This window comes from Squalius cephalus (genome assembly GCF_949319135.1).
Source record: "Squalius cephalus genome assembly, chromosome: 17".
Taxonomy (NCBI): domain Eukaryota; kingdom Metazoa; phylum Chordata; class Actinopteri; order Cypriniformes; family Leuciscidae; genus Squalius; species Squalius cephalus.
The window spans coordinates 17,208,611-17,226,116 of NC_137138.1; the positions used below are offsets into that span (position 1 = coordinate 17,208,611).

The following is a 17,506-nucleotide window of genomic DNA, read 5'->3' on the forward strand; positions in this document are numbered from 1 at the left end:
AACCGGTTGAAACAGATTCAATGATTGTTTGATGTCTTGACATAATTGCGTCATCATGTGTCCCTTACGTTCAAATGTTTCAGTAAAACTGTATGAGGCACACACCTTGTTCTCGTTTAAGTTTTATTATTGTTAAGATATTTATTGTAATTGTATATGCCCTAGTTCATTTTGTTGTAGCCATGTGTCAGCTCATAAAATATATAATTTTTTAATTCAAATATAATATGCAATTACAATTAATTTAATGGAAAAGTTGTAGAACTGTCATGCAAACGTAAACATATTCCTAGAGCGTCTTGTTCGTACCAGTTCGTGGAAGATTCAATCAGACGGTGTTTATGAACCGGCTCAACAGATTCATTGAAAAGAGCTGTTCACAAATCGAACATCGCTCTATGGCGTTACAAATGAATCAGAGTAAATTAAAGAAACACTGTGATTACTCCGTTTTATTAATCCAGGTGCATCATCGACTACATGATGTTGTATGCTCAAATATAAATAGGAGTTATAGGGTCTAATGAATAGACCGTCTCTGCGTCATCAGAGAGCGACGCAACTAACAGCTGCGCTGGCCATAAGACTGTACGGATTTGTACTCTTACGTTCACAACATGTACTGCACTACATACACAACATAACTTACGATACTGTGATTTAACGTAGTTTGATCTTTTGATTGTGTACCAAAGTCGGATCATGGACAGTGAAGTACAGAGAGATGGAAGAGTTCTTGATCTCACAGACGATGCCTGGAGAGAAGACAGACTGCCTTATGAGGACGTGACGATCCCACTGGTGAGAATTCATATTTACAGTTTTGATGTGCCTTCCGAATTACGTAACGTTACATCAAAATTTAGCATGGCAATGACTGGCGCGTACTGTAAGTAAGTTACTGCAGTCGCAGTGAAATGTGCACATCAAATTGTTTATTTTTCCTCATTTGCACAACATATAGTCTGATCAGTTACATATTTCACACGTGAAAATATTTGAATTCGACGATATGAGCACTTTATATTTGTATTATGTTTTCCATAAATGGCCTCTAACCTATCGTATTGTGATTTAACTCTTATTCTCTTTTTCTGAAAGAGTGAACTTCCAGAAGCAGAACAAGACAACGGCGGATCAACCGAGTCAGTCAAAGAACAAGAGATGAAGTGGTCAGATCTCGCCCTGCAAAGTTTGCATGAAAACACCCCAAACATCGGCAGTTAGATGGGAAGGCTCCGTCCTCTCCAACTGATCCTTCTGTGGGTGATCTGATCCAAGATTTATTTATAATGGAAAGAACTCGGACTCATTTCTGAAAATATGACATTAAATAACTGTGCCACTGTGATTTTCATTAAAAGGGTTTCATTGTTTTGATATCAAAAGAACTAAATAAAATGTTTAAAATTGAAGTGCAGTACCAGTCCATTTGAGTTGTGTGCTAGTTGTTTAAACTGCCAAACATTTGGCTCTCTCACAATTTACAAAAGGTTTCAGATTAGTTATTTAAAATGCACAATACTTCTTTCAGTTTTCTTAGTTGCAACCTACAATTAATCAAAAGTGACAGTAAATACATTTATGTTAGAAAATATTCTTATTTCAAATAAAAAGGTCTTTGAATTTTCTATTCATCAAAAAATCCGGAATTTTTTTAATCAAGTTTTCCAAAAAATAACTCAAAAACATTTTTTTAAGCACCAAATCAGCATATTAGAATGACTTTCTGAAGGATCAAGTGACACCATAATGGCTGCTGAAAATTAAGCTTTGTCTTCACATGAATAAATTATATATTAAAACATAAAAAGTTATTTTAAATTGTAATATTTCACAATATTACTGTTTTTACTGTATTTTATCATATAAATGCAGCCTTTGTGAGCATGAGACTTTCAGGGTACGTTTACACGACAACGATGTACTAAAAACAAGTGTTTTTCCTTTGCTTTTTTCATGTACAGACAACAATGTTGTCAAAAACGATCCCTGTTTAGAAGGATCCATGAATACTACTAAAAACACTATTATTCATGCCAGGCCAGTAGTTGGTCACTTTGTAAAGAAATATTATGCGCCTATAGATTGAACACGTAATACGCATGCATGTGACATTAGTTTTCACAAATTCGCGTTTTTGTAGTTTACACAGAGACGATAACTGTATTGTTTTCACACCCAATTTAAAAAGCTTGCATTTTAAATTAATGGCCAAAACGCATGAAAAAAAAGTTTTATGTTTTTAGTTGAAAATGGTGGCGTGCAAACATTGACACATCTTACCAACCTGAAATTTTTGAAAGGTAATGTACATTAGACTGATTGCAGGGACAGCCATCCTTATACTGCAGTACACATAATATGAAACTCAAATGCAATTAGTCACTGGAAATATAATGTAAGCAAGCATGAAATAGCTAATAATTGAATTAAATGTATAAGCAGTAAAGAATGAAATCAATAAATCATTCCTTCTCAGGCTAAGCTTAATTTTATTTGGGTTCAAAAGGTGACACTGAAATTCTCCAAGTGTTATCACAAATATATTTGAACCATGGCTAACTAAGAGCATATTGTTTCAGTCATTGCCAACATGTATAATACTTTCTTGGTATTACAGAAATATGTGTTCAGCTAGGTGGGTCCTTAGGCAGACGTGTATAGGTTTGGGGGAATACGACCAAATAGCTATAGAGTTACAGTACAATGGCTTGAGATTAACATATCAAATGCAATCTTGATTGAGATTTTTTTATACAACAATCCATTTCACAGCCAAATTAAATCAAGACTAGCTGTATTATACAGATTTATGTTGTATGAAGTATTTGTTACAGAGAAAAATAGTAAAGTTTATTTATTTGTAAACTATACTTGAAAATAAAATATTATTCCCCAAAAATGTGCATTCAAAGACTAAATGTCATCGAGGCCAAAAGAAATCAGACTGCAGGGCAATAAAAGCTTGATTAAATTAGGCCATGAGGCTTTAATGCTAATGTTTAGGGTCAAGTCCTCATGAGGAGAATGCAGGCATGGAGACGCTGCATTAAAATTTCAGTTTGGTCCCATAAAATAGAGGATACATATGAATGCCTTTATTTTTTTGCACACTAGCCACCCAACCATTTTTTTTTTTTTTTCACAGTCTAAAACAAACAAAAACCAAAAAACGAGAAAACACAGCATATTAACTGTCAATCATAAAAATGCCGGCAAAATAAGAATGAACTTCATAAGACTTGGCAAAACACAAAAACATGTTATCAGGGAATCAACCACAAACATACAAATTATGCCATTGCGAGCTTGGGCTCACTTGAATACTCAAACATGAATTTTAAAGTTATCGCTACGCAATAATAATAATTACTGTCTGACAGAACGGTAACATGCAATGACTTAGCAAAAGAACAAAACTGGGTCCACTGATCATAAACTGTCCTTTTAAATTACTAAAATATAGGTTTATCTCCATCTGACAGAATCATTCTGAGAGCATTGTACATTGTCCTCATTGTAAACGCACAAAGTTAAGCAGACTTAAATGAATGAGTTTTCAGGTAAGTGGTTCCCCTTACAGAAGAAAAGTTATGGATCTATGTAAAATTTAGTAATACAGTTTGTTACAAAAATGTAAGTATGGCACTGGTCTTAAATCAGTCAGATACATATTTTAATCACTTATTGTATCAAAAGCTCCCTTTCAATAACATTTCTCTGAAAGGGGAGAGAAATGTGTCTGAGTCACTTCACTTTCAGTCATTCTCCAACACCTTCATGAATACTTCTGCAATCAAATCCGCATTCATTGTTTGGTCCCTCAAGCAACAAAGAGCAACCTATCCAACATAGCTCAGTCAAACCTGGTCAAGTTTTCAAATGAAGAAAGAAATCCAGTTGCTTGTGATTAAACCCTATCATACATAATAGTAATGGCACAGTTTGGACAAAATGAAAAATGCACATTTTGGGCCTCCAACCTGAAGGCAGGAAATTAAGAATTTCATGTACCACCTAGTTGTGTAAACTGAGTGTAAAATTAAGGTAGGTTGACTTAAACAGGGGTTCCTTTCCACTGTTACTGTAACATCCAGAAAGTACACAATAAGGTACACAGAACTGTTCTGTAAAAGATAGATTACATGCATTTCTAAAATGCAAACCTTTACACTTCATTTATACCCCATCCCAGACCTTTTCAAAGAAATAACACAGAGCTAAATAATCCCTTATATCCAGTAGTACTTTTCAGATATACATCATTTCAGATATACATCTGGTTATGATTTATGTACCATTTGTCAATATCGCAGAGTATCTACAGTATATAACAAGTTATATCTCCATGTTTAAACAACCGAAATTATGGTACATTCAGTTCAGTAAAAAGTCTTTAACATTTCTTTGTACATTTAAAAAAAATTAAACTGAATGTAAACAGTCAGGCGGCAGTCCACTGTCCCGCAGAGGCTGCCGAATTATTATAATTATTATTGACTCCAACAATAATGTTCCAAATCTAACCCATTTGTCATTAAATGCCTGTTCATTCTGCATTTATCTCCGTCTCTGGCCTCTGCACTGAAAGCTCAGCTTGTATGAAGGCGCCCTGTCCTAAGGCTGTGGAGTATGCACGGTTACTGTGTGGAGTTGAGAAACCAGGGCTATGATAGGAGCTAGAACCACTCCGATTAGCTAGTGAGGTTTGGGACGGAGGTACCGGATGGTAGTCATCCAGGTTGTCGTAGTGTGACTGTGAAGTAACAGTCCCTTGTCTTTGCCCCTGTGACTGATGGGAGTAGGATCCACTGTGGTCTCCATCTGAATTGTCTGGTAAATGTGCGGGAAGACTAGACAGGTTGTAATGCTGCCGCTCTCTAACACTATGGGATCTCTCAGGCTTGGGTGGAGGAGCTGGCTTCACAGGAACTGCTTGTTCATCTTCACTGGCGCTGCTTGTGGCTTTAACCCTGCATATGTGGCGATCCAAATCGGACCTTTCGTAACGAGGCTGGGCACTCCTGCTCTCCGAGTGTTCCTGCCAATGTTTACTGCTCAGTTGCTTTTCCCCAGGCTCAAACTTTGGGTCAAGATGGCTACCCTCTGGTAAGTGCTGCAGACTTCGTGGTGGAAGTTGCGATTGATGTGAATGGATGGATGAGTAGGTCCTGGAGCTGCCTTGTTTGGCGGTTTTGTCCCCCATTCCATTTCCGTGGCAGTGCTTCTCTGTTTCCATATACAACAGGACGTCTGGGTCGGAAATCAAGTGCCTGGGAGCATGCTGAGATCCAGGAACAATATTGTATCTCGGCTCCTTGCTTTCGGTGGTCATCAATACAGTTTTGCCAGGATCTGATTTGCTGCGCAAGTGTAACATGTCTATATCCACTGGCATGTAGGGCCCTACATTGTCATACTGAGACATAATAGAACCCTTCACCTTTTGCCTAGCTCTGCTTTCCCTGCGGATAGAGTGTATGCGAAGCCTCTCTGCTTCCTCTGGGTCCCACGCAAAGTAAATATTTCCCTTTGAACCACCATAAGGTGGCATGTCCCTGCTTACGAAGCTATGCTCCTTTAAAGGAATGAAATGACGTGAAAGGTAGTGGTAGCCTCCAGATTTGGCTCCAGATCGAAGGAGAGGGGCACTGTCCCGACCACTGAAGGAATGGACATGCCGCAAACGGATCGTACCGTAATGGTCCACATCGTAGAAAGGAGCATCCAGAACATGAGAACCAGAGTAGGGGCTGTAGCGGTACTGAACTCTTCCATTCTCAAAGTAAGGCTGCAGTTGTGTGACATGATAATCAGCTTGAGAGGGCGGTTGGTGAGACTTGCAGTGGTAGACTGGGCGCTGATAGTAAAATAACTCATCATCTGGTGGAACCTCAGTTCTGTTGACTGGCATTGAGCGGATAGCCGTGGGGGGCACATGTAGGGAGTGGACCCTGCGGATTGTTGGGTACACGGTAGGTCCATCTACCTGGCTGTAGCCATGGGAGTGGTGCACTGAACTTGGAGAAACGTACTCACCTCTCGGTGTGCCACGAGATTTGATGGACTGGTGGTAGGACCTAGGTCCAATCGTATTGTATCGGCCATCACCGTGGCCTCTATAAGAAATCTGTGGCTCCGATTTCGACACGTAAGAAACGTGAGGTGGGACACTCTCTGGCCGGTAATGGTACCCTATTGTAGCCTGACCAGAAGTGGTTACCCGCTGATGGTAATATGCCTCTGCGGTGGGCTCTAATAGGGCTGCCTCCCCTTTTGAGTGGTAAATATAACCTGATTGATGAGTGGAAGACCTGTGGTGAGGTGGATGAGATTGTGGGGGAGTCTCCTCCACTGAGCCCCTCATAGATGTCTCTAAGATGGCATGAAAGTTGGCGGGGTTTGCTGCCTCAGTGTTGCAGAGAGCCGCCATTGCAAGTTTACTTTCAATCGAGCGAACAGGGGGTGTTGGTGGTGTCACTCCCTGAGTGTGGTGTTGAGGAGCGCTATCTCCCTTCGGATGGACAGGCTTTATGGCTTCCCATGGTTTTTCCACAGGATCAAGAGGTGCTGCCGGGGTTGGCGCAACTCTAGCATTGGGCTGCGATCTGGGCTGAAATTGAGGCTGTGCTTGTGACTGAGAAAGAGGCTGAACTTGGGGTTGAGATCGAAACGAGGCATTAGGTTGAATCTGTATTTGAGGCTGAGGCTGAAGAATTGCGACCAGTTGATCTGCCGCCTTTGTGGATTTCAGTGGCAGGAGCGTTTCAGTCATACGGATCTAAGGATTAAACCCAAACAAACACTGTTAGATATCTTACATATTTTCCTTTGATATTTACAAGTGCTGTAAATTTTGTTACTGATAACAATTCCAGATTAATGATCGAATTATTCTTGATAACAATTTTGATACAATATGACAAATCTGAAAATCTCATACAACATAACACCCCCCCCCCCCCTCAAAAAAAGTAGTCAAAGTTCACATAAATACTAAAAAACTAAATTAAAAACAACATCCCTTGATCCAACATACTTCCACACATTGTTCTTGATGTTTTTCTTAGCAGACAAACAGCAATAATGCTTAACCCCCAGGCGTCAACCACTTCGCTTTTTTTCTTATCAGTGCGAAAGAGACTCAAATAACTCCATCGATTTTTGTCATACAGATAAGTGTTACACATAAATAAAAGTAGACATTTAACAGTTTCGAATTGTGTACACTCATGATAAAAACAAAATGTTGTGCTTTTCGTAAAATAAAGAAAATAAACAATGCACGTTCTGCCGTCTCAGTGTGAAGTCCATTCTGAAAAGCTTGAAGTGTCTATTTTTAAATGAAGTAATATAAGAGCAAATATTCTCTAAGTAATCTGTATGAAACCAACGAGAGGTACAGTTTCTCAAGCGTCTGCTCATTATCCGTAATGTGACCACACCCATGCGCGCACAAGCGATTCACATGCTAATAGTCCACGTGAAGGAATGCGAACCTGTAAACGCCCCCATCACCTCAAAACAAAGCATCAAACTTCATCATTCCTCCGCTTTTCATTGAGTTTGGAAGACACACTGTGAGTTTACCTTGGATTTACCCGCAGAAGAATAAGAACGCGATTTTAAGATAAGAAAGATTTTTAAGGTAAGAAATGTATTCTCTATTATATTAGTTAGTGTATTATTGTTGCATAAACTTCACATTGTACTAGTTGAACTGTTGCCAGACTAAAATGTATGACATCAATGGAAGCATGTTGAAATATGAACTATAGACAGGTAGGCAACCTTCCAATGCTAAATAAATATACATGCATGACACAAGGATGTTTCTATGCTCTATAATATAAAACACAGCATGATATTAAAGTAGACTAGTATGAGTGTTTACACTAACATGATGAATATTAGAATGTTTAGACCAGTGTTTACTGTTAAATACTATGTTCGTGGATATCTGCTTAAACGTAGATGTTTATAATGTGCTAACAATAACAAAAAAGCTTTCTTACACAAACAATACTAACAGCTTTCTTACACAAAACATGTCTTACAAATTTTAAATCAATATATTGTTTTGTGTGAATGAGTGGGCAGGATTTTTTTGTTTTTTTTTTACATCGTTTTGAAGCTAAAATTCTAGACTACATTATACAATATTCACAATCAAATGCCTTGTGAACAAATATTCAGTATGGGTTTTATGGCCTTATTTCAGTGACTTTATTTTTTTCCCCTACAAACCACACATAAACTTAATTTTCTCAAAACTACAAACTTTTACACAGATGCTGCTCACATATTATTGTAACAGAGTTTGTGCTGAATACAGTGTAATCAGACTTTAGCCATGAAAATGTTACAAGTAACAGAAATAAGCACAAATATCAGAGCATGTCAGAACACCTCCAGGGCCCAGAAAACACCTCAGACCCGAGAGGGTTAATAACATGCTTTTCGAAATTTGAACTTACAATGGTAAAGACCTGGATGATCAATATAAGGGCTGCACGATATATTGAAATGATAGCAATATCACAAGTGTACATATTGAGATATGCATATCGCAATGGCTTACGATAACTGAATGATTTTATACGTCAAAAGATTACAAAAAGTCTAAGTTTTAGGTCAACGCAGACAGCACAGAGTAGACTGGACACATGACTGTTACATACATGTGATATGCTTAATGTTATTAGGCGCAATAAGCGAAGTAGGGCCTACTCACGCGCACAGGAAGCTGTCTCTTGCGTAATCCTGATTTCAGTTCTCTTCTGCAGCGTATATGGCCATATACACACAAAATTATGTCAAAATGCCCGTCTTGGTAAGTATTCATGTAAACACAGTCAGCTATGTCTTAAGTGGAGTAAATAGTTGAGAAAGCAAGCGCGTGTGTAACAATATATTGGATCTGTGTAGCTCTTAAAGTGACAGCAGCCTAATAAACCTGCTTCAGTCTGTGTGCTTAATATTAATCAAAAAACAAAAGACAAAGAGAAAAATCACATACTGCTCTTGACGGAATAACTTTTGTAGCTTTAATAAGAATCAATTAAGTACAGTGACGACTAAGCAGTGTTTTATTTTTAAATTTGATTATTCAATTTCTCTTAAATCAATCTAATGTAGGCCTACCTGAAATCCTAAATACCCATGGTTTACACTTATGTTAAAATGACACTAACTTTTTATTAGGGCTGTCACAATTCCTCAATTAAATTAGAGTACTCTATGTAAAAAAATCCTAGATTGCAATTTACCCTTGCTGGGTAACCGGCAAAATACCAGAAGTGGCACATTCCAAGGACGAGAATCCATGAACCGCATTATTAGACCGTTTTCTAAGGCTGCACAATGTATTAAAACCATTTAAAAACCATAGTACAGCATAGTGCTATTGTCAATTCACATAGGCTGCGATTCAATCAAATAAATATATGCCCTGAGGGTGTATATATATATATATATATATATATATGACCCTGGACCACAAAACCAGTCATAAGGTGCACAGGTATATTTGTGGCAATAGCCAATAATACATTGTATGTGTCAAAATTATCAATTTCAATTATCAATGCAAAAAATACTTAGGATATTAAGTAAAGATCATGTTCCGTGAAGATATTTTGTAAATTTCCTACCTTAAATATATCACAAAATTATTTTTGTGTTTAATAAAAAATTATTTATTTATGTATATATATACACATACTATATATATTTATATATATATATATATATATATATATATATATATATTTATATATTTATATATTTATATATATATATATATATATATATATATATATATATATATATATATATATATATATATATATACACACACATAAATTATATACATAAATTATATACATAAATTTTAAAAAATAAAAATCTGCCTGCCTCTATGGGAATTTAACACAGGGGTGTACTCACTTATGCACCATGTATTTTAAGGAAGAACATTTATTTATTTACGATACATTATTCATTCACAAAGAAAATTGGTGTCCTTAAAGGTTGGATTTTTCCTAATTTTTTAAATTAAGGCATTAAGTTCAATTTCCAAAATATGATTTTTTATTCCTCTTTTTAGTCAACTTTAGCATGGGTGTATTCACTTATGCATTGCACTGTATATATATATATATATATATATATATATATATATATATATATATATATATATATATATATATATATATATATACACACACACACACACACACACACACACACACACACACACACACACACACAAATACATATACACAATCATTCATGTTTTCAAATATGCAAACTGTTGTTCATTGCAATTTCCAAATAGAAGTTTAAATCCTTGCTCTGAGTTTGCATGTTTTGATGTCCACATATTCCTGTTCAAGAGATTACAGTGGCTGTAACATTTCTATCGTAAATAAGTGGCCAAATATTAAAGATTAAGTGAACATTTGAATTAAATGTTGTTTGGCCAATATTAAACAAGGATTTGATCATGTTTTGTGTTGTAAACAACAATCCCCAGGCCATTGGCGCCCTCTGCAGGCATTTGTTATAATACATAATGTAAATATTATGATTGCTTATATTATGTATGTCATGTATGCTAACAGTGTTGTTCTATAAAACCATATAATTGCTTGCTTTTGATACTTTATTTGAACCAAATATTATTGCCTCGTTTATATATATGTATTTTAGGTCATTTTAAAGGCTTATGTCTTTGCTTAGGTCTATTTTTATTACCACAAAAAATATCTGATTACTCTAGTAATCGCAAAATAATCGTTAGTGACAGCCCTAGTTTTTATGTAGCTAATGCTAAAGTAAAAAACTGCAGTTCACTTTTAGAAGTTGTAGGGATGCTCTCTTTTCACAAAAAGAATGTGAAACATGTATGCTGGTTATATCATTTTTAGTTTTTAAATATATTTAAATAATTTATTTTACAAACTTAAACCATTAACAATATCGCATATCGAATATTCCGTTATTTAACAAGTTATAGGATATCACATTTTTCTTCAATATTGTGCAGCCCTAATGAATATTTATAACAATGTAACGTTTAACCTTGGCATCTAAGTACTAGTGCGACTGACATCCCTGCATGTGCCACTACATACCTCAGAGCTGGGTTGTTGAATGACAGCATCCTTGCTGCTGATAGTTGGTGTGGTGCTTGTGGTTTTGGCTGTGCTCACAGGGGTCTGGCCCACAGCAGGCTGCTGCCTCTCTGGGCTTTTTTGTGTCTGAGAAACTTGAGAAGGTTGACTAGAAGGCATAGCATTCTGGCTTGGGCTCTCTGGTGAGACAACATCCTGGTTGTTGCAGGAAATGCTAGATGGCTTCCCACTATCAGCTGTGTTAAGGTGAAGACTGACTGAGTGAGTTAGTTTTTCAGGTGGGGTGGATGGTGGTGAAGACGTAGGAGAAGATATCTTTGAGACTGCAGCTTCCTCCAGGGATGGCTGTGATAACAAGGAAGGAGCAGGAGGCCAGTCCAGGGTGTCCAGTAACTCTTGTGGCTTAAGAGGGGACACTGGTGTAGGGGGTCCAGAGGATTGCCTCTGAGACAGAATGGAGGCCTGCTGGGCAGATTCAGCTAGAGCTAGTGCAAGCATGCGGGCAGCGTTCTTTGGTGGGGGAGGGGGAGGGATGAGGGACACAGAGCTGACAGGGACATTGCCCTTTGGTGAGTCCAGAACTACGGCTCCTATGGATGGACAAAACAGAGGGAACTCAAACAAGGCAGGCAGGCTAATGTTCACGAGAAAGGTAAGAGAGGGGAAATGTTAAATTTCTACAGATTGTGGACAGATTTCTCTACATTGAGGGCACTCATGCAAAGCGTTACTGGTAAAAGCCTGGTGAACTAAACCTGAAAAATCAAATAATTATCTTATGAAATTTAAACAGTGTACCTTAGAGGATCATTTCACAGTAGCATCAGGGTCAATGACATGTTAGTGTGTGTGTGTATATATATATATATATATATATATATATATATATATATATTAGGGCTGTGTATCACCAACAATGTCACGATACGCAACGCAAAACTAAAGCTATGATACGATATGGATCAATTTGGAATTTAAATTTCTTTTGAGCAGAGTTTAGTACCAGTAATATCTGTTTATTGAATAACCAGTGTTATAACAGTTGTGATAACTGAAAAACTATTTTGTATTTGTCATAAAAAAATTAAAAATAAATGAGTTAAATGAAATAAGAAAGGTTAGGTCCTGTGTTAAAAAGGTTAGAATGACTCTTCCTTCTGCTTTTAAAGTCTCTGCCTCAATAACTGAAATGACAATTATATTGTCAATTGTCTGAAGCCGTTATTCTCGACAACGCTGTATGGCTGTAAATCCTGACATATGAAGCGCATTAATGCATTTGTAATCTTTTGAGAGCACTAAAGTGTGGGTGGGAGTTTTGAGATTAAAGCATCAGGCAACTTTGGCTGCTTCTGAGATGACAAGTGTGTGCTGCTACCTGCTACGACCAGGGCTGGCTGGTCTGGATGATGTCTTGCCATATGCAGAGAGAAGCTCTTCGTGTTGCCGGAGTACTTAACTTTTGTTTTGCAGTTCTTGCATATCGCATGACTCACTAATGTCTGACTCTCCAGTTTAGTGTAAAACCCCAAATTCTCCCAAATTTTTTATTTTACTTTTGTCGGCAGTGGCAAAATCCTTTTATCCATTTTGAATGTCTCGCGCTGCTGCTCGGGTTCCTAAAATTGATGCCAATCGACGTCATGTGATAATTAGCTACATTCAAAAGCCAGCAGAATCGATACGGCAGCTGCTGTATCAATACGCGTATCGTCAGGAGTTAATGACGATGTATGGTTGTATCGATATTCTAACCACAGCCCTAATATATTAGTGCTGTCAAATCGATAAAAAATAAAAAAAATAAAAAAAAAAATAGCACATTTTTCTGTAATTAACCCAGATTAATAAAACCTAACATTAAAGTTAATATATTTTTATATTGTAATAATTCCACATGTAATCTCCAAATTAATGTAGAAACAAAAACAGTAGCCTATATTTGTTTAATGGCATCTATTTATGAAAGAAGGCATCACCGATACCAATACTGCTACTGATTTCTTTTTTCTCAATTTTAGACATTCATTATAGCCATTCATAATTACAGTATTATTAAAAGCTATTAATTTTTAACATTTATTAGCCTTTTAAATAATAAAACAACTTAATTTAAGTGAACTTAAAACAATCTTCACATAAACCCATTATAATAAATGTCACATTTACCTGTGCCCTTTAATATTAAAGGGCACAGGTAAATGTGACATTTATTATAATGGGTTTATGTGAAGATTGTTTTAAGTTCACTTAAATTAAGTTGTTTTATTATTTAAAAGCCTTTATTCAGGCTTTAAAAGCCTTTATTCTTTATTCTTTATAACTTTATTCAGTTCTGTATATATCCTACCTGTTAGACCTACCTAAAAATCTTAAAGCACTGTTTACAAGGAAAACGAGGGAAAACAATAACTTTTTGTGCATTTTGACCGGGCAAGTAAAAATCTGAACCGGTCTGACTGGGCCAATAGAAAAAATGTATCCCTGATATATATCAGGGATACATTTTTTCTATTGGATTTGCACCTGCCCACACTGCCAAAAGAATCAAAACCTGGTTCAATGTCCATGGTATCACTGTGTAATTACTGTGTGATGTATCACTGTGTAATTACTGTGTGATTTCATGTAATATTCTAATTTTTTGAAATCCTGTTTTCGTGGGTTTTATGAGCTGGAAGCCCAAATTATGTACAACTAAACAACTAAATACTTGAAATCGTTTAAGTTGTGGGCCCTGAATCTATAATCTATGGAAGTTTAACGTTCTGAATGGAATTATGGAAATAAATAAACTTTTCCATGATATTCAAATTTTTTGGAAAGGTATGGATGGTATATATATATATATATATATATATATATATATATATATATATATATATATATATATATATATATATATATATATATATATATATATATATATATATACACACACAGACGAAATATATAAATTATTACATTCAAAAATATCATTACATTTTTGGGGAGTCACACCAAAACATTACAACTTTGCTTTGACATGAAATTGTATAAGACTTATGGATCGGGTATTCTGGTATCTGATATTCTTGATACACAGTTATAAGAGTTGCAGGGGTCCTCTCTATGACAATTTCCTGTTTTGTGTTTTTTTCCTGCATGGCACACCACATGACTTTGATTTGGAGTTTTTTTTTTATATATATATATATATATAAATGGCTTATGAGAGAAACAATAAAAGGTTGTCAAAATGTTTAAGTTTTCTTTTCATGAATTTCAGTCTTTTAAATGAGGCAGTATTCTTCATTATGATTGTGAAACAGCTCTATGACCCTGCCATTTAAAAAACATGCTTATCATAGAGGCGTATTTAAGTAATTTAGGACAAAAAAAGTCAATGACTCAAGAAACAATATAAATTTAAGCTATCATATCTCTGTGTTTTAGTACAGCTTACCTGGCTGCTCTTGAGAGCAGGTGACCTGTGGTGTCTCTGAACAGTCAATGCTTGATATGTCTTTACTTTCTTTACTCTCAAAGGTTGCAGCTTTAGAAAGAAGCTCTTGTTGAATGGCTTCACTCAGGGGCAGATCAGTGGTTCTTGACAGAGAGCTCAATTTTGCAGGAGAGTCGAGAGAAGATGGAGGGGAAGAGGGCTGAAGCACAGTTCTCTCTGGTCCTTTTCTTAGAATGGAGGCAGCTGATTCAGAGATGCTTAGAGGAGCCATTACAGCTGACCTCTCACTGCTCTCAATTGACTGAAGAGGAGTTTTCTCTGAGACAGATGCAGGGGGCAGTTTATTTCTATCCTTTAAGGCTGGACTGTGGACTGGAGACAAAGAAAAGCTTGCAACTTTAGCTCTTACTGGCGAGACCGGCTCTGAGCCACTGCCACTGCCCTGACTCCTCTTTAGACTGTTTGCATCTACGTCAAGTGACAAAATGGAAGTCTCTGCCAGAGGAAGGCTACATTGAAAAGACATGGGGTCAAAATCTAAAGAGGCCATGCCAATGTCAGGGGGGCTCAGGTCCACATCATCAGCGGAACGGGGTGGGGAGATGAGAGCAGGCACACAAATTGGACCATCATCCCCATCACTGTCCCCTTGGTCCAGGTTGTCATACGAGTTACAGTGTTGCCTGCTATCCAGCAGGTCACCATTGAAAGAAGCAGAGAGAGCATCACTGCTGGAGCGAGGTCTGCGTGGCCTGTAAACCTTAGACTCTCCTGTGTTAAAGGAAAAGAAGGAAAGTCGTCATTTCACAATGGTTGATTTAAAAGTTTATTCTGAGCATTTTTTGAGATTTAGAATTCTGTTACCTTCAACGTTATGCAGAGAGGTGAGAGATTCTTCACTTTTGGCAGACCGAAGAGTACTGGTGTCTCCTCTTCCTCCTGAACAGTGAAAATAAAGTGGGAACAAAGAGTTAATACAAATTGCTTTTACATGACATTACCACAAAATGAACCCCTTTGGCATGATGTAAGACCTGATTAACCACTGGGTTTATTTTGTGATAATGACCATCTGACATTCTGAGATGAGAAAATGGCACAACACTAACCAGCCAATGCCATGGCCTTGAGTTCATTTGGTTCACTGGGATTGCGGTGTAGTTTGCGTTTAGACATCGAGGAAGACTTGCCCAAGTTGAAAAAAGACCGCCAACTGCCGACTGGAGACTTTTTAGACTTTATGGGCTGCCTTTTCCTAGGTAACAAATGATAAGAGGCACAAAATGTATCTCTATGAAAATAACAGGCACTCAGTTGGTCTCTTTATGACAACAGAAACACTGACAAGGTTGTAGATTTTAAATCTCATTATTATTTAAATCTTAAATCATACCTCTCAGTGGGGAATTCAATGACTGTGTGGAATTTTCCCTGTAAGGCTGCAGGACCCTCTCCCACCTCTATGTACTTGCTGTCTGCAGTGATGGGCGAGTTGATCTGGGCCTGGGTACGTGCCTGTGCCTCTTCTAGTGTTAGCAGCTTTGTGGATGGAGAGGGTACCAGCAAAGATTTAGGCCGAGACAAAGAATTGTGTCCTAAGAAGACAAAGACATTTGTGATGAAAATGTAGCAATTAAAAAAAAGAAAAAATTAAACAAATGCTGTTTAAACAAAATACTTTTTTGGACAATTGATATGTATCCCGAAGAAGGCTGTGCAGCCAAAACATGTAGATCTACACTTTTAACAGTTTTTAATGATTTAGCCCAGCAAATTAAAAGCTTTTTACTTCACTTCAGTGCCTTGAGTATTAATTTCATCTTCATAATCCGTTAAAATCTGTTTGTGTCCATACCTGTTCCCTCTCGTATGAGTGAGCTCAGTTTGGGGCTGAAGAGAACATCCACATGGTTGAGGATGAACTCCACCACAACCGACTGAATCCGGACCTCCATAAAGGCAGCTGTTCCGCTGAAGCAAGCAGATTCTATTTGCTTTGACCTTTTTAGTTTAGAATAAAAATAAAATATTAGTTACAAATAGTACGTTTTTTATATTTATAATTTTAAAAATTGTATCAAGAAGTATATCTGTTTTCACATTGTATGAAAACCGTTGCATCATGCAGAGATCGTACCTCAGTAAGTTTGGGGCCCAAACGATGGCCAAATTCTTTGTATGCATGTTTGTTACATAGCTGAAGGTTGCTAAGTGGGAAAGATGCCTCATAAGAAACTCGAGGGTCCTACGAGAGAAATATAAATACAAAACATTAAACCTACTGATGCATTAAAATCAGACGCTAACTATGCACTCGATTCAGGAGCAAACTCATTTACGTGAGCAATGTTGTAATAACAGCCTACATTTTCCTCAGTCATAGACGTACTTGAACTGCATTTGTAATATAATTAGTACGCTTAATGCAGTAGATTATTAAAAAAGCTCTAACATTGGAAAAATGTGGCTTTTGAAGAGAACTGCAAATCCTCTGGCAACCAACAGAGGGCACTGTGGTCATTTACAAACCTATAATGTGGGGGCGGCAGCTGCTGAATGACATCATGTATTTTGATCAGCCTCTCCTCATCAGTGGCTGCTGACACAGCCTCCTAAAAAGGAGAAGAGCGGGTGTTAATCAGGGTCACTGCATCTAGAGCAGCTCAAACCAACAAAAATATTTAAACCCATGTTCACACTGTACTGCAGAGTGAAGAGCACATGGTCAGTCCCATTTCCTGTGCATTATAGTTTTACTGCTTCCATAGCAACCAGAAAACATTTATGCAGTCTTTACTCTGTCCCTTTTTTTTCATTTGCAGTGACTTATCACGAGATGCTGTAAATGTCAGTACTGTGTTTGGCATGGAGCTAAACTCCTTGTGAGCGGCTCTTGGCTCTAAGGAGCAGGGCTCTAAGA

The 17,506-nt window shown here is 37.1% G+C and overlaps 2 protein-coding genes across 6 annotated transcripts in view; one reads left to right on the top strand and one right to left on the bottom strand.

Moving 5' to 3' along the window:
• The first annotated feature begins 400 nt into the window (after positions 1-400).
• anapc13 (anaphase promoting complex subunit 13) lies at positions 401-1,418 on the top strand. The gene is made up of 3 exons (XM_079847884.1): positions 401-588; positions 696-801; positions 1,102-1,418. Exons 1-3 carry the CDS (start codon positions 524-526, stop codon positions 1,225-1,227), a joined length of 297 nt encoding a protein of 98 aa, XP_079704010.1. The 5' UTR covers positions 401-523; the 3' UTR covers positions 1,228-1,418.
• A 1,061-nt stretch (positions 1,419-2,479) lies between these two features.
• Positions 2,480-17,506, bottom strand: part of arhgap32b (Rho GTPase activating protein 32b) — a 116,387-nt gene continuing 101,360 nt past the window's right edge. For all 5 annotated transcript variants that reach the window (XM_079847262.1, XM_079847261.1, XM_079847260.1 and 2 more), the window contains 9 exons: positions 17,116-17,198; positions 16,724-16,831; positions 16,442-16,587; positions 15,980-16,181; positions 15,696-15,841; positions 15,451-15,525; positions 14,587-15,357; positions 11,142-11,731; positions 2,480-6,784 (listed from right to left, as the gene is read on the bottom strand). In XM_079847262.1, coding sequence (XP_079703388.1) covers positions 4,553-6,784; positions 11,142-11,731; positions 14,587-15,357; positions 15,451-15,525; positions 15,696-15,841; positions 15,980-16,181; positions 16,442-16,587; positions 16,724-16,831; positions 17,116-17,198 — 4,353 coding nt within the window. In that variant the 3' untranslated portion in view covers positions 2,480-4,552. The remainder of the gene's footprint in view (positions 6,785-11,141; positions 11,732-14,586; positions 15,358-15,450; positions 15,526-15,695; positions 15,842-15,979; positions 16,182-16,441; positions 16,588-16,723; positions 16,832-17,115; positions 17,199-17,506) is intronic.

Excerpts from the sequence above, each read along its gene's own strand:
- anapc13 (XM_079847884.1), top strand. The coding sequence starts at position 524 with ATGAATAGACCGTCTCTGCGTCATCAGAGAGCGACGCAACTAACAGCT. Across the intron at positions 589-695 it reads GCTGCGCTGGCCATAAGACT|TCGGATCATGGACAGTGAAG; the intron begins GTACGGATTTGT and ends TGTGTACCAAAG. Across the intron at positions 802-1,101 it reads AGGACGTGACGATCCCACTG|AGTGAACTTCCAGAAGCAGA; the intron begins GTGAGAATTCAT and ends TTTTTCTGAAAG.